Source organism: Vanacampus margaritifer, chromosome 19, assembly GCF_051991255.1.
Source record: "Vanacampus margaritifer isolate UIUO_Vmar chromosome 19, RoL_Vmar_1.0, whole genome shotgun sequence".
Classification (NCBI taxonomy): Eukaryota; Metazoa; Chordata; class Actinopteri; order Syngnathiformes; family Syngnathidae; genus Vanacampus; species Vanacampus margaritifer.
In genome coordinates, this window is record NC_135450.1 from 18,564,292 (window position 1) to 18,589,567 (window position 25,276).

The window sequence follows — 25,276 nt, forward strand, 5'->3', positions numbered from 1 at the left end:
GTCAACAAAAGTTACGCTTGCTAAAGAAATGAAAATCACATCTTGACATTTGAGTTGAAAACTAATCAAATGGTTAAATGTGCCAACACGACTTAGTATATTGTCGGCCTTGTAGCATTTGTGCGCTAATGCAGCAAATGAATTTGATTGCTTCTCAGCTGCTTGTGGAATATAAATGTTGTGTGTGCACGTGTGCCCGACCGCATGACCGGCTGGGCTGAGGAAAAGCAGAGAATGACGCGATGACGTGCTGAGGATGACGTGCCTTGGCTGATTGAGCCGCGAGGGCGCCGTCTGACAGCGTGGCCGACGAGTCGTACGAGGAGAACAGTACATGCAAAGAAAGAGCAACCAATGCATGACACGTGATTGCCATCCGCTGTGTGTGGGAATAAGATGTGCCCTTGATGAGTGCATGCGATGACGTACTCAAATGATTCACGCACAAGCGCCTCACCGGGCAAACCTTCACAAACGTAACGAAACGCTTTTCTTTCAGTAGAAAACCCCAAACAATTTCTGCCGCTTTCTGTTGTGTAGTAAGCCGCACTTGAACATCGGTTGCGTCGGCGAAAACGAATCCAAATTTCCCATGGTGAGATCCTCTTCAAAAACGTACTTAACGAATATTCACATCGGCGGCATCGACACTTGCTGAATCAAAACTGAATGAATTTGAAGTTTGGAGGGTAGATGTGGCAAAAAGTCGTCTTCCAATATCGCTTGTGGACGTCGTCATTCATTCTGCTTCTTTTTTGGCCTGTGTTGACGTTTGGACTACTATTTGCTGTTTTTAAATTCCACACTCAATTGGCCAAAAAGGGTTTGAGGCCTCTCGCTATCCCTCACACTTAAACATTCCGCATGCTGTTGCGTCTCATCCTGTGCACATGATGACCTCACAGCGAGAATGCAGCCGGTCAAGGGAGATTTTTTCGCGCAAAAGGAAGCGGCCCGTGTTGCTTAAATTTAGTCCTACATGCGACGTGTCTCTTGTGCTGCGTTGGCAGAAACGAGAAAAAAGGAAACACGAGAAGATCTTGAGCGAGGAGCTCTATCCCGCCGTCATCAACCTCAACCAGTTCCTGCCGCAGCAGCACGGCATCGAGTACATCGCCTGGGACATGGCCCGATACACCAAAAGGTTGCAAACGTTTCACATCTTGCGCTCTTTTTGCTTTGGCCAGAACTTTCTTATAGTTCTTTGTCTTTTCAATTGGATGATATTTTATTATTTTATTTGGTGTTATGATCATCTTGTATTGCTTTCATTTGAATACAGTTGATATTTTTTAAATGAATTAAAAAAGGTTTTTTCTTTTGTTTTTTAAATATTTGTGTTTATTTTGAAATGAACTTACAGTTTTGGCCATTTTATATGTTTTCTGTATGAAAGTTGTTTGAACGTATCTTGCATTCCTTTTTTTGGGCCAAAGACCCATAAAAGCCAGAAAGCATTTCCCACCAAAAAGAGATCATTTGTTGCCAGGCAGACTTCATCCAAGCTTTTGAATTGATCAAAGCAGCGTTATAAGAATTAGGATGATTTTTTCTTTTGTTTAATTGCTGCTCTGCATTCCATATAAAAGGCCTCCTTTAGTTTTTGTATTGTTTCCAAATGATGCGTGTTGTCTTGATGTTTAATGTGTGTTTGTTGTATGTGATGTTTGGGTCAGTAAGCTTTGCAACGTCCTGGACCGTCTGAGTATGATTGCCGAGAATGTGGTGAAGCGGACGGGCTTTTTTGTCAATCGCTCCGATTTCTACTGCCACGCGCTTCATCCTGACGAAAGGTAAGCCTCTCTTGACTTGATTTAGTTGAGTTTTTTGTACTGATTTTTGTTGCTCTTCCATTTCGAGCCAAGCGGAAGCAAATGAAAACAAGCTTGTTGATTGTTTTCATCGTTTCACGCTTTGCAAAATGTTTGATTTTGTTCTTTTCAGAAAGGAGAGCAAAACGCAATCCAGCTTGCTCTTTCTCGGCCTCTCCTAAAATCCTCGCATATTGCAAAGAATACATGAGTGAGGATTTGTTTAGTTTTTCTTGGACGCTGAGCGGCAGTTGCGTCGCCATTCCTTGTAACGAGCGAGTAGATTGCCGCCGGTGTAATGTACGCGAGTCTCCGTCTCAGTGTGGGCCGCGTGTAGCGCTGATGTGATGACCGGGCGCTTTTGGAGTGACCATTTGTTGATGTTGAGCGTGCACGCTGTCGTTTTTGTTTTTGTCAGGTGGGGAGACTTGGGCGGAAGCGTTTCGGCCAATGGACGAGTGCAGGTTAGTCTGCTTGACCTTACGTTACCTTTACATTTCCCATCGCTTTAGTGCATGTTAGCAATCTGGTTGCGTAGCTGAGCGCTATTTGTGATGGAGTGCGGACGGCCGCTCGCGTTTGCCGTTTGCGTTAACGACGACGGCGCTGACGTGCTTCCAGACGGGCGTGCTGAGGACCAACTGCGTGGACTGTCTGGACCGGACCAACACGGCCCAGTTCATGGTGGGCAAGTGCGCGCTGGCCTATCAACTGTACGCGCTGGGAATGATCGACAAGCCCAAGCTCCAATTTGACACGGACTGCGTCAGGTCAGTGCTGAGGCTCCTCCCGTCCGTCAATGCGCGTCTGGAGGAAGGTTGCTCATTTTGGTGTTCCCGAGCCTCGCCGACGAGCAGCAGATCACGTCATCCAGAAGCCGTCCGCTCAACTTTGTTTTGCGTCTTTTCAGCGTTTTGGGGAAATGTGCCACATTTCACATACTGGCGCTCTTTTTGTCAAAGCGTCTGTTGCCACGAAAACATGCAGGAGATTTCTCACAACATGTTGGAAGAGAATTGCTGCAAAGACTGACAGGTCGTCTTCATTAGTTTAACATTTCCAGACTTTTAAAAAATGGTGCCTAGTGATGAATTTAAGCTGCGGCACGAGTCCCCCGACTTTCTTAATATTATTGGCATAATTGTCACGTGCAGCTGGCTAAGCTAGCTACGCTATGTGGCAGTTGCGCAAGTGGTAATAATCGCAGCACGCTAATGCTAATTCTAGTTGCTAACCCTTTAGCATAGGCTAATTTCATTGATGTTTAATCATACATATGTATAGAAGCTAAATAAATGATGAGTACTTATATCCACTCAATTCAATTTACATCCAACCTTAGTGGATTAACAAATATATATATATATATATATATATATATGTATTTATTTGTGCGGTGGGGGGTCGATTATTGGATAGAATAATCGATTTTTCAAAAGATTGGATGGTGACAGCACACGAGTTTGATTGCTGATGTGCTTTGCTTCTTTTCTCCTCACGTCTCCACTTTGTTTGTTTTGTGCGTCCACACAATAGTTGACTAGCAAAGCAAATGTTTGTGCTTTTCAGGCTGTTTGAGGAGCTGTACGAGGACCACGGCGACACGCTGTCGCTGCAGTACGGCGGCTCGCAGCTGGTGCACCGGGTCAAGACCTACCGCAAGATCGCGCCGTGGACTCAGCACTCCAAAGATATCATGCAGACGCTGTCGCGCTACTACAGCAACGCCTTCTCAGGTTCCTTCCCAACACACACACAAGCATTTAGCATTTAGCATTTAGCATTTAGCATTAGCGCTGCCACTCGCATTGTATGCAAGGGCGGGCCGCGTTTCATTCTGCAAACAAATTGACCAGCACTACTGATAGAACACCACTTATTTTTCAATGCTGTTATTTATTACTCGTAATGATGTCTACTGTATCGTTCCAAAATGTTAACCGGGTTCGTGTCATGCACATGCTGGCGGGGCTCAGCATCTCACGCGCGCGTGATGTGACACGACACGTGCAAGTGGTCCGCCACCTTTTCAGGCTTTTCATGTCTTGCGTTTGCCGCCTGAAATTGATTTCTGCCGTATGTCGCGCGGACGAGTGATTGACGCGCTGCCCCTGAAATTGGGAAAAACTGAGACGACGACGATGGCGGCGCTACGAGACGTGCGGCGTCCTCGGCCCTTCGGCACCTCGTCCTCGCTCTCGTCTTGATGGAACTTCACAGCGCAAACGTCATTTTCAGACATTTGCGCCCTTTTGCATTTTGGGGGCTCATCAGGCTGAGCTCCACCCACATTTATTAGTTGCAGGCCAGCAAAATTCCACACATTCTGGTCCATTTATTGAAGTATTTTTGACAACATTTTTGGATGGTATTTTTATGCCACACACATTTACTCTCAAGAAGAAGAAGAAAATGAATTTATGGAGGTGGAAATTTGAAAATCAAACAGTTGGTATGAAATGGAATTGAATGTGTTGTCATAAAAACCAAAAGAGAATGCACACCATAAATATTCCAAATGAAAAGATGCAAAAATGTGTCGTATTGCGGGAATGCGGTTGCAGCAAGTAGAAAATGTCGTTTGCAAAAACCCCAAAGACGTCCTGGTGATGAAAATGGTCTTGCAAATGCTTGCAGCTGCATTTCACCCAATCCAAATCCAGCAGACATTTGTTGACTTGTTGTCAAATGTTTCAGACGCGGACCGCCAGGACGCCATCAACTTGTTTCTGCAAGTGTACCAGCCGGCGGAGGGCAAGGCGCACCTGTGGGACCTGCCCACCGACTTCTACCTGCATCAGAAGAGCACCATGGCCCTCCCCGTCCACAGACGCAGGTCAGCAACGAACAACTTTTCGCCACCAACTATTCGGCAACACACTTCAGTCTGGATGAAGTCATACAATGAGCCTCAATTTTCATATTGCTACCATTCTGTTTTCAACGTTTTGGGGGAGGGGAGGGGGGGGGGGTGAAAATTCTGACTGGACGGTCCGTCGGTCTGCTTGGCAACACTCGAGTCAGGTCGTAGCATCGCAACTTTATTGATAAAGCATTTTTAAACAAGCATCGCTGCACACTGATAAAAATCAGTCGTGATCTGCAAAGTCAGACCTTCAAAATAAAAGCATGCACATTTTCGTGGCTTATTTGTACTCTGTGAGCAAGCCGAAAATTCGAATTTTTTTTCAAATAGTTTTTTCTTTTGCTTTTAGTCAGACGTTGAGGAACGGAGGCTTTGCAAAAGCCGAGCTTCCGTCGTCTTCTTGCCAGTTTGATTTCTTTTCCTATGAAATCCAAAGTGCGCTGGTTAGACAACGTTGTCACGGCAACGTTATTGACTTGAGCAGGACTGTCTGTTTTGGTTTCTTCTTTACAAATCGTGACAAGTAGGACAAAGTCCCGCTTTCATGATGACATTTTCTGTGTTTGGTACAAAATGTTTTGTTTGCGTGCTCGTCAGGACGCTCACACAAAAGGAGACCCACTTTCCCGCTCCTCCGCCGCACTTGATTCTTCATTCAGATCCACATGCGCGCGCACACACGCACACAAAGCTCATTTGTGTGTTTTCCTTTCTTTGTCTGATTGGCAGCTACACGTTGTGGTGGTCCGAGGGAGTCTTGTCTTACCTCCCCATCGCCTTGGATCAAGGTAATCGGCGACATCGCAACGTACGTGTGCTTAGCGTGATCATTCTGCATCAATGGCCAACATCAAGTTCACGCCGAGACCAAAAGTCAGCGCACAAGAGTTGAAGTGACTTTTTGTTTTGTTTTGTGTGGAGAGAAATTGCCGCTATTGGACTTGAACCTCAAGCCGGCGACTGCGCTACGGCAATTCATTTACTTTCCAAAAAGAAAGGAAAAGAACAAAAGTTTCTTTGGAGAAAATTCAAGTGGTTGCAAATTGAGAATTGAGTTCAGTTTGTCCCAAAATTAGCAGAAGGAGCTGACGTGGCCAAGGATGTGCACCAATGCACTAGTATCTTCTTGCTCCTCATTGGTAAGATGAGTGCACTAGTAGCATTGTGTCTCAGCAGTCATGTTTGTATTTTGAGCTTCTTATTTGCATTCAGACCTGCTGCTAAGCAACGGTGCTGCACTAGTAGCACTACGAGGCCACCTCGAGGCATGTCATGCACTAGTAGCTGCTTGCACTTTACTAGTAGCAGCAAAATGCCCACTTTGAATTGTTGTACTAGTGCACCCGACTTGCGACCAATTGAGTTTTTGTTTTGCTCGCCAGTCCCGTGTGAGCAAACCATGAAGAAGCTGTCGGTAAAGCGCGTGAACCGCTTTGACGAGAGCATCGACATCTACGCCGACTTCTTCAGACCCGACCAGCTCACCTCCTTCGACGACACCTTCTGCAAAGCCATGACCAACTCGGCCAGGTGCCGCCCACCTTTTGCCCTCGGGGACGTGGCGTCATGCTAACGGCCGTGCTACGCTAACCCGTCCGTCTCTTCTCCAAGGGAGTTCATGCCCAAAGCGGCGGGCGTGGATCCCAGCCCCTTCACCGTCCGCAAACCGGAGGAGACGGCAAAGTCCGTGCTGGGGTGAGTCCCTTTGATTGATGGCTTTTTTTCTTCTTCTTTTTTCAAGGATCTTGTACTCGTTTGCTCTTTGCCTCTTTCTCTCTAGTAAGACAATTGAGTGCACTAGTCGCAAGTAGTGAAAATAGGGACTTGATGCCACTCTCAAAAGTTGCCTGGGAACGGCAGCAAAGCACTACTAATTGAAGCGCCTCAATTCCACAATATTCATACGCAGAAAAGGGTATTGATGAAATGGGCCATCCACTTGCCAGCTCCCTTTTGGAGGACGCGCGCAATCATTGCTTAGTTAGATGGACGACTGCCACGCAACACTCAAATGAAGCCCTTTTCAAAAGCAATCTTCGAAGAAAAGGTGCCGTCATCACGGTTCGACGGCCTGATAGTGACACCATGTTTTGTCTAAATGAAATGTGAGATGCCGCAAGCTGAGGCCAAAATGGAGGCAACCGTGGCGCTTGAACTTTGACGGCGGCGACCCGCATCTGCCGCACGTCCACTTGTTTTGTCTGACTTCCAAAATGTCGGTTGACGGCGGTGACGGATGCATCCGTCGTCCGCCTTCCTCGTCTGCTTGAAAAATGATTCCGAGTCTTCATCAGCTGTCAAACGGAAGCAAATGACTTCCCCGCGGCGCCGGCCGCTGACTCATTGCTGCTCGTTGTGAAACTTTTGAATGCCGTTTGCGTAGCAACAAGAGCAGCAAGGAGGAGACGCTGGTCCAGAGGAAGACGGCGGCCAGCGCGCCGCCGCCGCCCAGCGAGGAGGCCATTTCCAGCTCGTCGGAGGACGACTCGGAGGAGGATCGAGACGACGACGCCTCCGTCTCGCAGCGCTCCACGCCGCTCAAACTTGCCAGCCATTCCGGGGAGGCGCAAGAGGTGAGCTGGCAAAATGAGTTTGCAAATTCAGCCGCAAACATTGTCATCAGGCACTCATCGTTTGGAGACATTTCTTCATTCCAAAAAGTTTTGTCAACTGTCAATTCTTCACCGATGACGACTCGTTGTGTTGAATCCAAATTTGCAAACATCGTTTTTTGCAATGAGAAAGCAATGAGGCAACCGGTAACATAGTACAACAACAACAACACATTTAAACCACTGTACGGGTACGACCTGTGACCTGAAGAGGACGCTTGAAGCAATGGTGGTTGTTACGAAAAACGGCCAGCAGCTGGCAGCAGAGTATAAGAGATCAACCAGGGTCAATTGCTGCAAAACGGAAAGCCCAAAAAAAAAAAAATTCCCTGATGAAAGAAAAGGCTCATCTTTCTTTTGTTGCGTTGCATGTTTTGATAGCAACAGAACACAATATTGTTTGGACCTTGCAAAGTCGGTCCAAATCCAGTCAAACAGCAAAGGGCGTTGCTTCAGTCAAAATGGCTGCCAGTCAATGAGTTCATAAACGATCATCAGGGAGCAAATGCTTTTGTAATACTGTAAATAAAAATGTGTGTGATTAATCAATAGAATAATCAATTCTAAAAATACTTGATAGCGTCAAGGTGGGACGTCACGTGGATTTTGTGAAAATACAAACAGATATTGATCGTATGGTCAGATTTGCAAATGGTATGGAGGAAAGTGGGCGGAGTCACCTGTGTTGGGATCTTGAAATGTCGGACAATCTTCACATCTTTTTGTGAGGTTTCAGTTGAAATGTTTTTTTTTTGTTTTTTTACCGCGCCTCAATTTGTCTGCCCTCCTTTGGCGTCTTCATGAATATTTAGCTTTTGGGCTCTCACGTGTCGGCGGCGCCGCCCGCCCGTCCCTTGCCACCTCGGCCCTCACGTGGCTCTCGTACATCACGCTGTTGAAATATTTACACGGCGGATCATTACTGAGTTTGCTGCCGGTGCTGTTGCCGGCCGGCAATACGTAAGCCGGCGTGTGCGTGCGCCGCTGTTTGTTTTGAGGCGTGCGTGCGTGCGTGTTCACAGCTGTACTTGGCTGGAATCCTTCCAAGAACCGTTGATCAATACAAACGTGGTGAAAATGGAGATTTCCTGCAAGAAGAAGAAGAAGAGCAGCGGCTGGCGACGCGCTTGCGTCATTCCTGCAAATTTCACAAAATGTTCACGTAAAAGTCACTTTTTCAAATCCTTCCTTTGTGTGTGAACAACTTCGCCGCCTCAAATCAACGAGCTACACAAAACATTTCAAAATCATTTTGATTGCGATGGACAGTTTGTAATCTTATAGAAAAGTGTGAAAAAGTTGACCTTCATGTATTATTTGTGTGTGTGTGTGTGAGGTAATTGCGCAATGCCAGGACAAAAGGAAAACATTTGAATTTGTTCAGGCTGATTTTGATATTTGTCAGGATCCACTTCCCATAAACGTTTGCAACAATAAAAGTAGGAATTGCAGATTTGACGACGTCACTGAATAGTTGTTGACAAGTCGCCTGATTTGTGGCTCGGGTTCCTCTGTAAGAACAACAATCTGATCTCGTCCAATGAAATGGCCTGTTGAGTCAAGGGCTCGGACCGTCGTCAAGATGGTGGAACGTCCCAGCAATCTTGTTGTCCAGTGCAAGCGCTCGACGGTTGTGTGACCTCTGACCTTTGCCATCTTCCAGGAGATCCAGCAGCAGGTCTGCAAGGAGCCCTACGGACTCAATCTGGTCCAGTTCCCTGCGGAGCAAGACCTGCTCATCTACCAGCGGTAAGTCCTTTCCTTCAAAATGTCCTCCAGCGCAATTGCATCAACTTCCCAACCATTATTTGATCTTTTGCTTGCACAAATATTTGTTCTTCCTCTCAAATGAAATCAACCACGGCGATCTTTCTTGACGCGGTTTGTGGTTTTGACAAAGGATGAGCCACTTGTAAAGTTGTGTCGCAAAAGTGCACGTCCGGCCTGAGTGCGCGGGAGCCGTGCAGCATGACGCCACCTCAAGAAGGACAATCGATGGCCTAGCGGCCATTTGCAACCCATTACAAAGTAATAACCATGATGATGATGATGATGATGATGATGCATCAGCACATTTTCCAAATCAGGTCCTCTTTGGAACGTTGCCTTTTTTTAAGCTTTCACGTTGGCTACGTTTTGTCCTCTCAGATGGATTTTTTCTTCTTCTTCTTTGTTGTGGGATTTGAAATGCGTGCGCGTATCGCGTTTGACTTGCGGGTCAGTGAGACGTTAAAGTACGGTGAGTTCCCGCTAAAAACCTGGAGACGCCACAGGCTGAGTTGCCCGCTGAGCACCGCAGCAGCCACTTGATGTCCACAAGTGCAAATTCTTCCCGTTGGCGAAAAGAACACACACACACACGCACACACGCACACACACGCTGGACTGAATGTTTGGGCGAGGTGCGCCTGGCCTGCTCTCGCATATTTTCACTCTCTCACAATGCTGGTGATCTGCTTCCGTCTGCTTCCGTCTGCTTTGCAAGACACATCACAAACGGTAACACAAACGTTTTTTTTTTTTTATTAACACGTGTGAAGTTTGGAATCGCAAGCAACGTGCCTTCAGACGACGTTGCTCCCGCCGTGTTTTTTAAATATTGCCCACCGAAACAAACTAAAACTTAGCATTTGTGAAATAACTAAAACTAATAAAAACGAACAAAACCATCTTGAAAACGAATTCAAACTAACAAAATTTAAAAACCATAACAAAATAAAAACAAACTAAAATGAACATTTCCAAAACTATAAAACCCTGATGCTGAATTGTAGTAGTTGACAATGTCAATTGATTTCTTTTTTTCTTTTCTTTTTTTGTCACTCTTCTGGTTTTTGTCATCTTGAGCTGATGCGGACGCCTTCTAATGGACGTGCGTGCGTGTGTTTTGTCAGGTTTGCGCGTCTGGGCGAGAGGCGGCAACGGCGGCGATCGGCGGCGAGCGAGCACCTCCACCTGCCGAACGTCATCTGCTTGTGAGTCAAACGTCGGTCGCGGCCGCTTCGGCTTCAAACAAACGAAAAGCTGAGGATCGTCTCGTAAGGTCGTTGAAGGTCGCTGGCGGTTAAGTGCCGTCCGGGGACGTGTCCGACTGCCAGACGTTTTATCTCCGAGTCGGGATCGGCCGCTTTGCTTCCTGCCCATCACCGGCGCACTCCAAAAAACAAACAAACAAAACACGTGGCCGCTTGACGTCGAGCGTGACGTCACGCTCAACGTCACGCTCGACGTCACGCTCGACGTCACGCTCGACGTCACGCTCGACGTCACGCTCGACGTCACGCTCGCCTCCCGCGTCGGCCGCAGGGAAATAAAAGTTGAGGGCGCCAGGTGGCGCCTCGTTCAAGGTCTGCCCAGAAGCAGGAGGTTCATTTTGACAATCCTTTGATGATCCAGTCCAGGGTTCCCACGCCGTCTTAAAAAGTCTGAAAAGCATTGAATTTACACATTGGAAAATAATACCTTCAAAAGTCTTGAATTGTGTTCTTTGGGTCTTAAATGTTACGCCGTATGCGGGGGTTCAAATTCTCCGTCGCCCCAACAGATCACGTGCTCGTCGACAGATGTCAGATTCTGCTCACACTTTCATGGACTTGCGTTGTTGTTGCACCTCGTCACAATAAAGCTGTCCTGACACCTCTAAATGGAGGCACTTTTATTTTGTAGGTGCAGCAGGAAGTGTTTTAAGTTCATCTTCATGATGTTTTTAGCCTAAAGAAATGTGGGACGGACGAGCCGATTGTTGACAACGCAACACAGCCCCCGAACAAAAGGGGGCGGGGTTTATGACAATTGTCGTGTGTGTGTCCCCGAAGGGAGCCGGTGTCCCGCTTCCCCGAGGACAGCGTGTACGCGGCGGCAGCGCCGCAGGTGGACGGCGTCAGCCGCCATGTCTTTGAGAGTCACGTGATGGCGGGCCGCGGACAAGTCCCGCCCCTCGCCCGACACGACCTGCTCATCTACAGGGACTACGTCAAGAACAGATTCATGTGACGCGCATTTCTTTTAAAAGTCCCTCTCATTTTTTTTTAGTTGACGTCGCTGATTTTTAATTATTTTTCAGAAATGTCATTAAAAAAAAAAGTGTTTTGATGATGAAAGCTTGTGTTTGTTGCTGATTGACACGTTTGAAAAACGATCGGTTTTGTGAAGGCTTTTCTTGATTGTGTGGCGCGCCCGTCCACGAGGAAGGCAAGTTCCACTTTTCCAAATGCGTAAGTTGCCGTCAACCGTTGCTGTCGTCTGACGTGGCCATTTTCACTTTTGCTTTCAGATGTCAGCAAAACGTCCGACACGCACGCACGCACGCACGCACGCACGTACGCACGTACGCACGCACGCTGGCCAGCCGAGCGAGCGCCTCGTGAGCCCGCTGCCGGCGGAGGGGGAGGGGCTGGCAGCGGCATGCGAGCGCTAGGACGGCACGGCCTGCTTCTCTACATTCACAAGTAAGTCACAATCGAGGTGTTCTGCCTTCACATGTCGCTCGCTCACTCGACTCATGCGGATGCGCAACATGCTAACTGTTAGCATTCGTGTCGCGTCAGGAATGATGTCAAATGCTGCAACGGCAAACAGCACGCCAAAACTCACAGCAGGCGTATCTTCTTTATCCTCTCCCGCCGTCTCCATGTATGTCCATGTTGGACTCTGCTGCCACCTGCTGGCCAAGATTTGTTTTTTAATTATTATTATACCAAATGTCCCATGAATATGTCTGTTTTTTTTCCGTTTTTGTTTTTCATTTGTATTCTAAGTGTGTGTGTGCTTTTGTCTTTGCTACATTGTGGGGCCCACACACGCGTGTTTTTCCAGGTTTGAGGTCAGACCTCTTTTTGAGGGTCAAGACTTGGTTTTGGAGTTTAGCTTTGAATTGGTTAGGGGAAGTCCCCACTTGGATAGTCAGCTCGGTCCGATTTTTTTTTGTTCTCGCCAGCGAGTCTCGTGTCGCGCTCTGCTTGTTTGTTGTAGTTTTTGTTGTGCCGCCGGCCCAACATTTTCAGCATTTGTCGGCGGGCGGGCGGGGCATGCGCGATGTGCCGAGCCGCAGATTGCTTGTAATGGACCTGATTGTGTTGATTGCACTCTTAGTGGCGAGCGTACGCGCTTGTACGTCAACACACCTGCCGAAGGAAAGGAGGGCAGAGTCATGTGACCCTCGTCACCCGGCAAGCTGGCTGGCAGGCGCTCGTGTGCGCCCTCAGGTATTTCCACCTCACACGACATGCTTTCGTCACATTTGCAAAAAATCCATCCAAATACAAATTCCTTCTACATGAATTTGCCGTCCGAAGACATTTTTGTTTGTTTTCAATGTTGACTATTTCTGTTATTTTCGAATTGCGTCCTTGAAAAATGAAGGGCCTTAAAGCAACGCTTGTGAATTATTTTCTGTCACCCCCACGGGAAAGAAAATACTTGCCCCCCTCCTACCCCAAAACTATAAATAGTTTGTCATTTGTCTTTCAAATTGTAAGCATCAGTCCCAAGAAAGTCCATTTATGAACTTTTTTTTTTTTTCCATCCCTCTTGAATATTTTCCATGTGACCTGCTCAATGTTTGTTGTGTCCACTTGGGGGCGTCGGAGGGGTGACATCTGGTGCCCAATCTGACGACAGCACCACTGCCACCTACTGTAATGGATGTGTAATCACACTTTATTTGAGTATGTCAACAAAGTGGGGGCCTTATTGTATGTTGATCCTCTTTTCTTTTTTTTTTCGTGCCTTGTGATTTTTTTTTAAGGTGGTGTTTTTTTTGTTTTTTTTAATGTTTTTAGAGGCGTCAGCATTGAAAGCGCTGGCAAGCCGCAAACAATGAATGGCGGACGTCATTTGAAGAAGCGAAAGGTCGTCATGCAAAAGCCGCTTTTGCAACTGGTCGTGGTTACGTGTTGTCATCAGCGAGCGCGCACGGCAATCACCACGCAATCATGCTTTCTGCTTTCAAGCATGCCTGACCCATTTCATGACACGCGTGTTTGTTATAACATGTTGCCCAAACGCAATCACCACACACACAGACTGCCGGTTACAATTCTTCTTTTTTCTAACTTGACCGGCGCTCGGCCAGTCCTGCGACCTCGTCGCCATTTCCGGCTGCCAATCATCTGTCAAACCAAGACAAGGAAGGACACAAATCTGCTAGCTTAATGCTAACTTATAGACAAGCTAATAACGATTGGAGCACAAACGGTGCAGAACCCCATGTAGACAGACAATATGACAATACTCACATCTTGACATGGGGGGGGGGGGTAATTGTTGCTTTCTGAGATGAGGGTTGTTTGCAATAAAAGGAACCGTCAGATGCTCAGGACACACGTGATCGGACGCGATTTTTCCTGGCACAACTGTTGCTTGTTGGCGTGCGCTGAAGCAAGCAAACATGTTTGGTGTCGTGCTTTTGTCCGACCGGCACGTGTTTGCCGCACAAAAGTCTTGAGCGGCCTTCAGATGCGTCCCGCTTCCTTCAGCGCGTCGTCTCCTCATGAGCCAGTCACTCGCCGCGTCATGTGAGTCGCTCGCCCGCTCGCTCGCTGACTCGGATGAAAAGCGTGCGTGCCCCCATGGTGCCCCCCCCCCCCCATCTATGGTTCCGCCTCCTTTTCATCCTCTTCCCTCTTTACTGGGATGTAACAGGTGGCCCAACAGCTGTTGCTAGGCAACCAACCAGTGCTGACGGTTGAAGCGCCTTCTTGACGACTATTTATAGACTTCAGCGCCGCGTGCGTCGGCTGCAATATGTTTATGCAAAAACAAAACATGTTTACTGTTCAAATCTGCTTAGTTGCCATTGTTGACTAATATCTGTATTCTACTGCCCCCAGTGGCCAAGTCACGCATAGCACGCCAGGGGTTGCCATGAGCGATGATGATGTTTAATCATTTATGTAATTATGTTCTTGATGTGTTGCTTTGAAAGACAAAATGTGCCTTGAGATGCACTTGAAGTGTTTTGCTGCCGCTCGAGCTCTCATCGGGTGTCCCTAATCAAGTGTCTGCCGCGCGTCTCCCCGAGTGACAACCCCCCCCCCCCCCCCCTTCCTGACGTCACGGCCGCTTAAAGCTCGCCGTCCGCCTCCAATGCTGCTTCTTGCCAGCGCGTCTGCCTGTGTGTGTTCGCTCCAACATCCGCCGGTGGGAAATCGCCGCTTCCCCGCCAGCGAGCAAGGTAAGCCGCACGCGCACTCGCTTTGCTTGTGTTGGTGGAGTGCGGAGTGGAACTCGCAACTTGCAAGGAGATGCCGTCGGCAAAGGAGAGCGAGCCTTCATGTGGCGCGCACGCTTGAGCTGCTGTTGACAAGCTTGAAAGGGGAAATGGCATCATGTCTCAGCATCTTGCTGGAAATGCCGGATGACGTCCGAATGTGGCATCGATGATCGCCGATGCTGCGTTTTGTGCATGTTTTCAAAGTTGCGATTGCAATCACGGATTTAAGTTGAGGCCATCGTCTATATTCATTCAAATTGTGCATGCTGAGAGACGAGCATTGAAAAGTAGGAATTGCATGACAGCATATTGACGGAATTTTCCGACTATTTGATGATCATGCATGGCAATTTTTGTGCAGAAGTCATAATGTTACATTTAAATATTCTACGTGTCGATGAGCATCATTCAGCAATTTGCATCGTGTGAATGCCGAGAGACGAGCGCATTCACACGTACTGTTTGTATTTGACAACAAGCGCCGAATGCTGAGAAGCGAGCGTGGCGAGCAAGTCTTGCTGTGAAGTGGATTGAAACGTGAAGTTTGAGCTCGTGTTTGAAAGTGTAGGGATGTGAGGACAGGAAGTGACCCCCCCCATCCCGTTGCCGCCTCGCAGGAAAGCAGAGAAGCGGCCCGGTGGCCATGGACGGCGATGGCGCCAACAACTCGTGGACGGAGCTCAACGGCACGACGGCGCTGCCGTGGCGTGCCGTCAACCCGTGGGACGTGATGCTGTGCGCCTCGGGCACGGCCATCGCCTGCGAGAACGCCATGGTGGTGGCGGCCATCTTCTACACGCCGGCGCTGCGGACCCCCACCTTGGCGCTGGTGGGCAGCCTGGCCACGGCCGACCTGCTGGCGGGCGCCGGCCTGGTGCTCAACTTCGTCTTTGAGTACGCGCTGCCCTCGCCCACGCTCAACCTGCTGACGGTGGGCTTCCTGGTGGCGTCCTTCGCCGCCTCCATCATCAGCCTGCTGGCCATCACGGTGGACCGCTACCTGTCGCTGCGCCACGCGCTCACCTACCTGTCGGACAAGACGCTGCGCTGGGCGCACGCCATGCTGCTGGTCACGTGGGGCGCGGCGCTGCTGCTGGGCCTGCTGCCCGTGCTGGGCTGGAACTGCCTGGAGCGGCCGGCGGCGTGCGGCGCCGTGCGGCCGCTGACGCGCGGCTGCCTGACGCTGCTGGCCGGCGCCTTCTTGGTCATCTTGGCGCTGATGCTGGCGCTGTACGCGCGCATCTGCAAGATCGTGTGCCGCCACGCCCAGCAGATCGCCCTGCAGCAGCACTTCCTGGCGGCCGCCGCCGCCGCCTCGCACTACGCCGCCGCCAAGAAGGGCGTGTCCACGCTGGCCATCGTCCTGGGCACCTTTGGCGCCAGCTGGCTGCCCTTCGCCGTCTACTGCCTGCTGGGCCGGCCCGACGACCCGCCCGTCTACACCTACGCCACGCTGCTGCCCGCCACCTACAACTCCATGCTCAACCCCATCATCTACGCCTACCGCAACGCCGAGATCCGACGCGCCATCTACGTGCTCCTGTGCGGATGCTTTCGGACCCGCGCCGCCCACCGCTCCGGGTCGCCCAGCGAGGTGTGAGCCTCACGCCGCTTTGCGCCCGCTTTTGCCGTCAAGATTCACGCCACTTTGTTGGATTGACATCACGAGAAAGAAATCCCAAAATCACCGGGATTTCTTCCAGCGTTTTTGCTTTTGATGGCGTAAAGCGACGGACGGACTGACGGACGTCAGCACTTTGTGTTTGTCAAAGTTTGAGAAACACTTTGAACAAGAGCAGAAAGTTGACACTTGACCTGTGAATGTACCTCGATGACAAAACGAGCACTTTACTCAATGTGTGTTTGTTGTTGGGTTTGTAAACGCCAACGCAGGATTGGAACAAAAACCTTCCCGTATTGTGAGCGGCGAGCCAATGTTCACATTTTCTACCTTTCCTGTCTTTCACTGTGCATTTTCTACCAGGGGGAAAACAAAACAAATAAAGTGCAACAACAAATGGCAAAACACGTCGGCTTGTCTTGCTTTCATTTTCCGTGTGCGAAGCGTAAAGTCTTGAACGCCGCCTCAAGCCAGCGTCGCGACGTGCAAGCGTCACGTGAGCGCACGCCGGCCCATTACGTCGCGTTTGGCAAAATTGCAATTTGAATGGATTCAAGTCGCTCTGGTTTGAGAAAAGGTCAAAGGTCAATTCCATGACGAGGCCTCCCTGTTCTCTATTATTAAAAAAACGAATCATTAAAAATCACCCTCTTGCGCTCCCGTCTATCAGCCGATATGATCAAATCGAACACGCAATTGCATTTTCTGGCCTGAAGATGGCAGTGTTTTCACAGTTTTGCATTGGCGAAGACGCTGCTTTCCTCGTGACCTAGTTTTAAAAAACAGATTTTTTTTTTTAACCTGGTCTCATTTCCACAAAATCAAAATGGCATGGAGTTTCTCGCCTGTTTCACACTTTTAAAATAAATCAAACTTGTATCTTCTTGTTTGTTATTGACGTGCTAAACTGTGGGTGCAGATTACTAAATAAAAATAATAATCATACCCTGGAACCTGAGGGGCTCCGTATAATAGTAAATATCATAAAATTGTCCGTGCGCATTATTGAGGTGAATCGATTGTCCGTGAAATCACGTCAACAAGTCAACGTTTGCAAGTGGAACGGCGCTTTTTAATAATACATTTGATTTGTAATGCACTTTATATTTCAACAATCTCAAAGTGCTACATAGAAAAACAAACAAAACAAAAACTTGCACTTGCTGATACGGACGTCACAAAGCCATTGCAGCAACTTTTTGTCACGTGCGCACGCCATGCGGAAGCCATTTGGAGCATTTTGTCCACTTCCTCGCTAGCGAGCGCGCTCGATTGTAGCGTAACAACCGAGCAAGCACGTCATACAAAATCAAATGCATGCGATGGCGGCCTCCCACCACACGAAGGCAACTTTTTACATGATCAGCAGCAAGTAGATTGCTCACAATCCGCGGCGTTTCCCTGAGATGGCAACAACAAAAAGAATTTTGCGGTCATGAGTCTTGCTGCTGGTCGTAGATGAGCAAGTAGTAGAAGAGAGCGCAGAGGACCAGCAGGGCCAGCGACAGCATCGCGTTCCTCCGATTGTGCTCTCGTAAACGCTGCAACTCTTCGTCTGGGACAACAAAACAACATTGCAAGTGTTCACTCATTTTCAAACATCGACTTTTGATTTGGAGCTCAAAAATGAGGACAATTTCAATTCCAATCTCATAGTGGCATTTTTGGCACGCGTCTATCTGATTGGCTGGATCCGATTTCTTTTATGCCCGTTTTGGCGCAACGTCTTTAATTGGCCGAGATTGATTGATCAGGCCAAAAAATCAAACATTCCAGCAAGCAGTGTTTCCCGCGCACACACATTGTGTCTGCTAGCAAAACAGTTTGCTGCTACCCGTCAATATGGAGCAGTTGTCAGAACTTTGATCGCTGCGCTGTCGCTGCTAATCAATATGACAGCGTCTGGATGATTGGGAATGCTTCTTTGCGGTGGTATCAGCTCAAACTGTATGGATCGCCTTCACCACTCCAGCAGGCCAAATAACAAAGTTATTGAAATGGACATGTTGCGACGGGATGGGTCGCCTCTGATGGTGTCAACGAAAGCCTCATTTGTAGTGCATGAAACATCGCAATTCGTGTCCAAAGTGCAGCCATACCCAAATGTTGCAGCCTTTCCGTTAAGCTTAGCATTTCTTTTTCCAGTTGTTGCCTGCGAGAAGAGGCGAAGGGAAAGGAAATCAAGTTGAACAAATGTAGACAAACCAAAACAAATCTGATTATGTTGATAACGTTGAAAGTGCTGACACTTTTCTATACCGTTTGACTGCCTTCGATCATGTTACTATGATCATTGGCGTTCTATGTTATGCTAATTATGATGATGAATATGACTGTCGGTGTCACCTCTCCTCGACGGACAACTTGGCCTTCCGACTCCTGAAATCGGCCTTTTCCAGGTTGTCATGGCAACGAGCCCGCCGTTCCTCCAAGCGGTCAATCTGCAGTCAGTCAACATTCAAAGTCGATCGTAAAACGTTCACTCGCGGTTGTCATGTTGTTACCTCGCTGGCCACGCTGTTATTCTCCCGTCGTTTGTCCTTCACTCTCACCATTTTTCAAACGTAAATAGTAACACGTGGCCACCGAAAGACAAGACTTTCAAAGAGGGTGACGAATGCGGAAGTCATTTTCTTCACATCCTTCGTCTTCTTCTTCTTCTCCTTCCAATAATTAGCGGATTGCAAGCGACTTTTAGCTGCATACCGCCACCTACTGTACAAGAGAGTGTTGCACGCATGTCCCCAACTCTACCATATCTACGACTATTACTTGTATTTATTTATTACCGGGAAAATGCAATCGATTCCTTTCAGCTACAACACCAATGTGACCCCTATACAGCATCAATACAACAGAAGGAATAGCATAAAAAACGACAGCAAATTGTTTAGGCGTCAGAAAGTGTAGAAGAAATTCCTCATAAGTAAATAACACTTCTCTGATGTTGAATGATCGACTCACCCAGATAATATTATGATCAAACCAAGTCTTTAAAAAAATGGATTTGTTTTTGTAACAAATGTCTCGGTTATTCCAAACAGAGTAGTGGTGTGGTGAAAAGTTATGCTTGTAAATAAGTGACCAAGCAAGCACTGCCTCCTTATGGAAGTGCGATTAGCGAATGGGGATTCTTTCCGTTTTATAATTTCATAACAGAAATCTTAATCCACCCATTTTGGAGAGAAAAAAAAACATGGTTCGAAATACAGTTCCAAGTTGATTTAGGAATTTTCAGAAAATACCTAATCCAGTTCATTTTAAATGTATTATCGTCCGTGGCCTTTACCCCATAATAGAGAGAGTTTGGCCGACTCGGCTTGTGGGGTAACAAGATGGCGTCCGTATGCCATGTGACCAGCAGTTGACCAATCATGTAGAAATGAATAACTTGAACTGCCCAAATAACCAAGAGTGTCGTGGTGCGTTTTCATGCTCGTTCCAGCGTTTCAATGCCATTAATTGCGTTGATAAAAATCGACTTTTGTTGGCAAAAGAAAACCCAAGAATCAGAAAAACAATGGTATTTATAGCAGCGTTTTGGAGACACTTGAGCAGTTCCGAGTTGTCCTGGGCAGTTTCTAATCGGATTAGACGACATTAGGCGTCTGCTAACAGCCGAGAGAAAGACACTTGATGCTCTTTTCCTCTCTCCAAAAACGTACTCTTAAAAAAGAGCAAAGAAAATGCCTCTCTTTGTTAACCATGACCAAATATTTGCACATCAGGTGCACCTGCTGGAACTCAAACTAAGAGTAAGTATTCCTTAATGGCGCTCAAATGTGGTTTAGAGGCTCGCGGGGTGTCCTTGTGCTAATCATTGAACGAAATGATCCATCTGATGGTGTTTCCAGGCTAAAGAGGAGCAAATCCTGGAACTGGAGACACAGAATGCCATCCTTCGTAACAGGCTCACTGAGGTAAGAACGAGCTTTCTTTTGCCAGCCGCAGATGACGTCATTGACTTCATTGCCAACGTTTCACATTGGAAGTAATTACGCAACTTATTTGACTGACCTCAAAATGCATCTCATTGCAGACACTGAATTCAAGCAATCATACAAGTCGTCTAGTAGGCAAATATTTGTAGATCTATTTATTTAGTTGTATATATTTGTATACATGAATGTGGTCTTACAAAGCACATTTCTGATCCGACCGCCGTCAAATATGAAAGCATTTGTTGTGTCTTTTTCTTTGTTTTAGTCTTTGGCAAAAGTGCAAGAGGAGCGTGAAGAGAAGGACAGCGAGGCCTCCAACCCGGAGCCGGCGGTGGTGCAAAAGGCGCTGACCCGCTCGGCCGTCGCCGGACTGCTTTCGGAGGTCCAGGTAAGAGCACGAGACACCCAGCGCATTTCCTTCCCGTTTTCTTTCTCGCGTGTCCCTTTCAGGCCCTGAAGGGCTGCCTAAGGGACCTTTTCGCCATCTATGTGACTTTTGCCGCCGAGCTGGAGGAAAAGCGCAAGCGGCTGCAGGAGAATGTGGAACAACAAAGATGCTCTTCTCGGAAATTATGCCCACAAGACAAACTTGAAAGTAAGTCCGCCGATACTTCCCAAAACTTGCAGGACTGCGGCTCTCTAGGACCCAACTTGCCTGCCCGAGTTTCTGTCCCAGGATTTAGATCCAATTTTGGCTCGATCCACTCTTTCCATCTTGAAATTTAGGTTGCTTCATGGGTGGGGTCATTGGGTGGGCTTTTCTCTCAAATGCGGGTCTGCTTACATCTCCGAATGCTGTCCAAAGTTGCTTCGTGGCGTCACCGGTGGATGCTTGCGCTTAGATTTACAAGGCCGCTTGGCTGCTCTGGAGCGCTCTCTGGTGGAGGGACGGGACAAGTGCAGAGTGGACGGGCAGAGGAGGAAAGAAGTTCCCGACGCGCCGGTGGTGAGTCGCACCGTGACATCATGAAGCTGCGGGTTGACAACATGAGCGGCTGAATTTGCTTGAATTGTTATGAATGTCTCTCGATCGCGATCCAAAGTGAAATCCTCCATTGGGCGTGGACGACGGTGGCTGGATTTTGTTGTATTTGTTGCAGGAGGTCCGAGGGGACATCCGAGTGCACTGCAGGCTTCGTCCTCTTCTACCTTTGGACCGGGTCCAGCCGTCCCCGTCCGGATGTGGGTGCGTCTCTCCCTGCGCTCGCAAATGTCCCGTTGCAAACCTTCAACTCTGGAATGTCCTTTTCAGGTCTTCCTCATCCGCCGAGCGAGTCATCCACGCCATCAGTGACGTAAGTTGGACCTTTTCTATTGAACAAAACAAGGGACGATTCGATAAAGGGAAGTGACGTCCCCCACTTGATGGCTTTGTTGAAGGACACGCTGGTGGTCAGCTGCATCAAGGCGGGCGCGGCAGCACATGACAAGATGTTTGAATTTGACAGGTACGATTGTTTGGAATCAAGTCCACATGTTGTTGTGGTTGCGAATCATCAAGGAGTTCCCACAGGGTTCACGGGCCAGACGGCTCGCAAGAAGACGTGTTTGAGGACGTCAAGCCCCTCCTTGGCTCGCTATTGGACGGGTAAGTTGTCACGTATGCTAATCAGGCTCCTCCCACGCCATGTCCACAGCCAAACGAACGCTGGCTGCTCTGCGGCAGTCGCGACCTTTGCATCCTGGCATACGGACAGACGGGAAGCGGTAAGACGCACACCATGATGGGCGACCCCGAGTCCGCGGAACCCTCGGGACTGCAGCGAGGCGTCGTCGTGAAGGCCGCCGCCGAGATCTTCCGGTAAAAGCGCATTTGAAGGTCAAGCCAAAGCCGCGGTGAAAGTGACGCACGTCCCGACCGGCAGGCTGATCTCGGAGGAGCCGTCGGCTGACCGCCTGCTGGAGGTCTCGGTGGCGGAGTTGCGCAACAACGACATCGTGGACCTGCTGGCCAAAGACGGCGGGCGGTGGCGGGACAATGTGGCCTCGTCCGCCGCTTCCTGTCAGACGGCCTCGCTCACGCACGAGTAAGCGCAAACATCAACAAGCCCGCAGGCTGTCAATCTGTCATCTTTCAAATGTCACACAAACCCAAACCAGACTTGAAAATCATCGATCCGGCCACGCCCAACTCGGCTGCCGAGATGAAGACGTTTGAGAGACATTTGATTTTCTGAAAGTCTCCCACGGCTGCGATATTTCCACATCCCAGATTTGCAGCCCCGAGGTTGGCTGTCACTTTACAGAATGTCCGTGACAACGAGGCACTCTAAGCGGCAGTCAATTGGCGAGAAGCAGTTTTAGTTGTCCCTCTTTCAAACGTCTTTGGAATTGACTTGTGACTTTTGTGTGTGTGCGCGTGATCAGGCGCGTGTGCGACGTCTGCCAGCTGACGCGGATCCTGAGCGGAGCGCTGCGTCTCCGAGCTCGCTGCCCCACTCGGGTGCACGCCGACTCGTCGCGCTCCCACCTCATCGTCACGCTCACGCTCACCTCCATGAGTCCTGACGCGCAGGCCTCAGGTGAGACTCACCTGCCCGCTCGCCGTCCAAATGGACAAAAACTTTGGAACGCTCGCTTTTGGCTCCCTCCAGGCCGCCGGCTGCAGAGCGCCAAAAAGAAGGTGGCGCCGTGCGGCGCCCAAAAGGAGCCAGAGTGCGGCCCCGCCTGTCACGGCAGCCACGCCGCGCACAAGTCACCGGAAGACGCCTTCCGCAGTCCCGCCTCGTCTCCGTGCCCGTCGTCCCCGAGATCGTCCCCGAGACCGTCCCCGAGATCGGCCCTGAGATCGTCTGCCTCGCCGTCGCCTTTCCGGACCAAACTGCAGCTGGTGGACCTGGCGGGCAGCGAGTGTGTGGGTGAGCGCACATTCCAGTCAAACAACCTCCGAAAGAAAAAAAAAAAACATTTCAAATGGATTTTTACCAAATCATGTTTTTTTTTTTCAACTCATCTTTCAACATTCCGTTGATGAATACATAAAGACGACTAAATAATGAACATTTGACGCTCGTTTTGGCCAAAGTGCAATTTGTTGACTTCCTGTTGAGCAGCAAAAGAAAAGAATGAAAAGTGATTTTGATGGCAATTCCTTTTCTTTTGTAAATGCAATATTGCAATTCATGAATGATTGAACTATAGAAAAAAAATGGAGTTGTGCTTGTCTTGATGTCCGTGTGTGTGTGAGATCTGTCGAGCGTGTCCCCGTGGGAGCTCTCCTGCATCAAGCGCAGCGTGTCGGCTCTGTGGGACGTCGTGAGCGCGCTGGCCGAGCGCAGGACGCACGTCCCCTACAGGAACAGCAAGCTCACGCACCTGCTGCAAGACGCCTTAGGTCAGACACTTTGTTGTGTTTTTCTTCATCAGATTTCACACGCTAAGAAACCTTCAACGCCACAAGTCTGCTCCTATAATCACCATGAGGCAATCGGCGACACCCCCCAGTCTAAATTCTAAGCATGTTTCCTGGATACGTCAGTGGACTCCCGCAAATCCACTTTTTGCTGGAGTTGCCCAAATCATTTTTGCGCATTTGGAATGAAATGCAGGACAAACATGGATGTCAACATGATTCCAATTTGGATTCAGATCATTTCTGTGAGAGAAAAAAATGCACAAAATTTGCGTTCAGCAGCTTCCAGTCATCGTTTTTAGGCATGAAAAAAAAAAAGTGCCAAGCACTGACCAATGTTTTGTGAAAAATGAAATGCATGAAGTTGACATTTTGTCCCTATTTGACATGCCGTGCTTGTCCTGCATGATGGACCCCACGTGGGCCCCCACTTGCACTGATGACAAATGGTGGCCCCTCCCTCCAGCCTCCCACCCAAAATGACGTAGCCCAGCATGACCCATTGGGAAGGCCTGGGCAAATTCAATCGCCATGGCAACACCGGGTCAAATGGGTTAGGATGGAACGAAAAGAAGGGAATAACGTCACATCATACAATTGCCTTTCAATGGAGCTTGTGACAAAATGTTCAGGCCAGCATCCCTTGCTGACCCTGACCGCTCGCCACTTGCCTTCCATTTGTCCACCAGGGGGCGATGGCAAGCTGCTGGTGATGCTGTGCGTGTCCCCCGCGCGACGCTTCCTCAGCGAGTCCCTGCAGACGCTTTCGTTCGGCGCTCGAGCCCGCCAGGTCCATCGCGATCCCACCAGGAAGAAGAGCCACGCCCCCAACGTCAAGTGAGCGCGACCGGCAGCCGGCGGCTCCGTCCAACGCACCGCAAGACTTGAGGTCCAAACATTGGATTTACTTGCTTGGTAGGAACCAACGGAATCAGTCAGTCCAGTAGACGACAAATGTGAAAGCAAATCGGATCACACGATTGCGCTTTTGAAGTTTTCATTATTCGACTTCATCCAATTGATCCCAAAAACAAACTAGCAAATGTGGAGCTGCTGAGGTGCTTTGAGATGCAAGTTGAATATGTTGCGTGACCACACTTGCAACTCAATTCATGGCTTTCAAAATAATCCATTTGGAATGTTTTTTTTTCTTTTGAATCAAATAAAAAAAGTTGCAAATGGTCTGTCTTGTCATTGAAGGTTCCAAGACTGATTGCATTTGACAGAACATTCAAATCGTCCAAGCTCGAAACGTTGTGGTTTCAGGTGAGCGGAATATTCCACCAGCTGCCGTCCTCTTCATCTCTTCAGCGAGCGAGCGAGTATACTGCGTGGGCAATCAGAAGATGCAGGCAGAAGAGTCTTTTTCTTTTCCTTTTGTTATGCCCCACCCCCAGGTGGGCGTCTCCCCACGTGAGGAGAACTGGCCGTCTTTATTAATCATTTTGTTTTTAAATCACAAACAAACATGCCCGCAGCCTTTCCAACAGGCCTCGTCGGACGTCGTCATGTGGAGGAGGTGACGTCATCGGCGAAGAACGCGATAGAGTGTGACGTTGGAAAATAGCTCGCTGCCCGTCCGTCTCCGTCCTGCTTGCTCCGCCCACTTTCAGTAACTACACCGGCGGCGCAATCATCGTGTTCAAATGACACCGGCTGCGTGTTCGCTGCGTCTCGACTTTTGAGTAGCTGCGTCGTGACGGAGGCCGCCGCACCGGCAGACCTCGTTTCTCTTTTTGCCGGACGACGCATCCGTCAAATGGCAAATTAGCGCAGATTACAAATCCATGGCAAGAGACTCGCTCAAGGCACATGAATTTCTTTGACATCCAGCACACGTGCGACCCGTCGTGACGAGAG

The 25,276-nt window shown here is 48.9% G+C and overlaps 4 protein-coding genes across 8 annotated transcripts in view; 3 read left to right on the forward strand and 1 right to left on the reverse strand.

The window, feature by feature from the left end:
* The window catches only part of fig4a (FIG4 phosphoinositide 5-phosphatase a), a 26,247-nt gene extending 14,858 nt beyond the window's left edge, over positions 1-11,389 (forward strand). Inside the window, exons 12-24 of one of the 2 annotated variants that reach the window (XM_077553446.1) lie at positions 1,011-1,144; positions 1,677-1,793; positions 2,230-2,275; positions 2,433-2,581; positions 3,381-3,547; positions 4,509-4,647; positions 5,407-5,465; positions 6,060-6,207; positions 6,289-6,372; positions 7,061-7,250; positions 8,953-9,038; positions 10,184-10,264; positions 11,105-11,389. In XM_077553446.1, the coding sequence (XP_077409572.1) occupies positions 1,011-1,144; positions 1,677-1,793; positions 2,230-2,275; positions 2,433-2,581; positions 3,381-3,547; positions 4,509-4,647; positions 5,407-5,465; positions 6,060-6,207; positions 6,289-6,372; positions 7,061-7,250; positions 8,953-9,038; positions 10,184-10,264; positions 11,105-11,282 (1,578 nt within the window). In that variant the 3' untranslated portion in view covers positions 11,283-11,389. The remainder of the gene's footprint in view (positions 1-1,010; positions 1,145-1,676; positions 1,794-2,229; positions 2,276-2,432; positions 2,582-3,380; positions 3,548-4,508; positions 4,648-5,406; positions 5,466-6,059; positions 6,208-6,288; positions 6,373-7,060; positions 7,251-8,952; positions 9,039-10,183; positions 10,265-11,104) is intronic. The other variant, XM_077553447.1, reaches the window with a different exon arrangement.
* A 158-nt stretch (positions 11,390-11,547) lies between these two features.
* On the forward strand, positions 11,548-16,504 carry gpr6 (G protein-coupled receptor 6). Of its 2 annotated transcripts, XM_077553450.1 has the most exons (3): positions 11,548-11,737; positions 12,381-14,463; positions 15,120-16,504. In XM_077553450.1, the coding sequence occupies exons 2-3, from the start codon at positions 14,376-14,378 to the stop codon at positions 16,100-16,102; spliced, it is 1,071 nt and encodes a 356-aa protein (XP_077409576.1). In that variant the 5' UTR covers positions 11,548-11,737; positions 12,381-14,375; the 3' UTR covers positions 16,103-16,504. The 2 variants fall into 2 exon arrangements, with proteins under 2 accessions (XP_077409576.1, XP_077409577.1); XM_077553451.1 differs by having other exon boundaries at positions 11,548-12,493.
* A 669-nt stretch (positions 16,505-17,173) lies between these two features.
* On the reverse strand, positions 17,174-18,814 carry ccdc167 (coiled-coil domain containing 167). The gene is made up of 4 exons (XM_077552505.1): positions 18,628-18,814; positions 18,470-18,564; positions 18,223-18,275; positions 17,174-17,678 (listed from the first exon to the last, which is right to left on the reverse strand). Exons 1-4 carry the CDS (start codon positions 18,676-18,678, stop codon positions 17,557-17,559), a joined length of 321 nt encoding a protein of 106 aa, XP_077408631.1. The 5' UTR covers positions 18,679-18,814; the 3' UTR covers positions 17,174-17,556.
* A 1-nt stretch (position 18,815) lies between these two features.
* On the forward strand, positions 18,816-24,600 carry kif25 (kinesin family member 25). 3 transcript variants are annotated; one of them, XM_077552490.1, is made up of 16 exons: positions 18,816-19,878; positions 19,978-20,043; positions 20,163-20,195; positions 20,330-20,452; positions 20,515-20,659; positions 20,907-21,010; positions 21,165-21,250; positions 21,317-21,359; positions 21,445-21,512; positions 21,578-21,652; positions 21,731-21,865; positions 21,930-22,091; positions 22,432-22,586; positions 22,659-22,922; positions 23,252-23,398; positions 24,106-24,600. In XM_077552490.1, the coding sequence occupies exons 1-16, from the start codon at positions 19,810-19,812 to the stop codon at positions 24,255-24,257; spliced, it is 1,827 nt and encodes a 608-aa protein (XP_077408616.1). In that variant the 5' UTR covers positions 18,816-19,809; the 3' UTR covers positions 24,258-24,600. The 3 variants fall into 3 exon arrangements, with proteins under 3 accessions (XP_077408616.1, XP_077408617.1, XP_077408618.1); XM_077552491.1 differs by lacking the exon at positions 21,445-21,512 and having other exon boundaries at positions 21,513-21,652; XM_077552492.1 differs by lacking the exon at positions 20,163-20,195.
* The last annotated feature ends 676 nt before the right edge of the window (positions 24,601-25,276 follow it).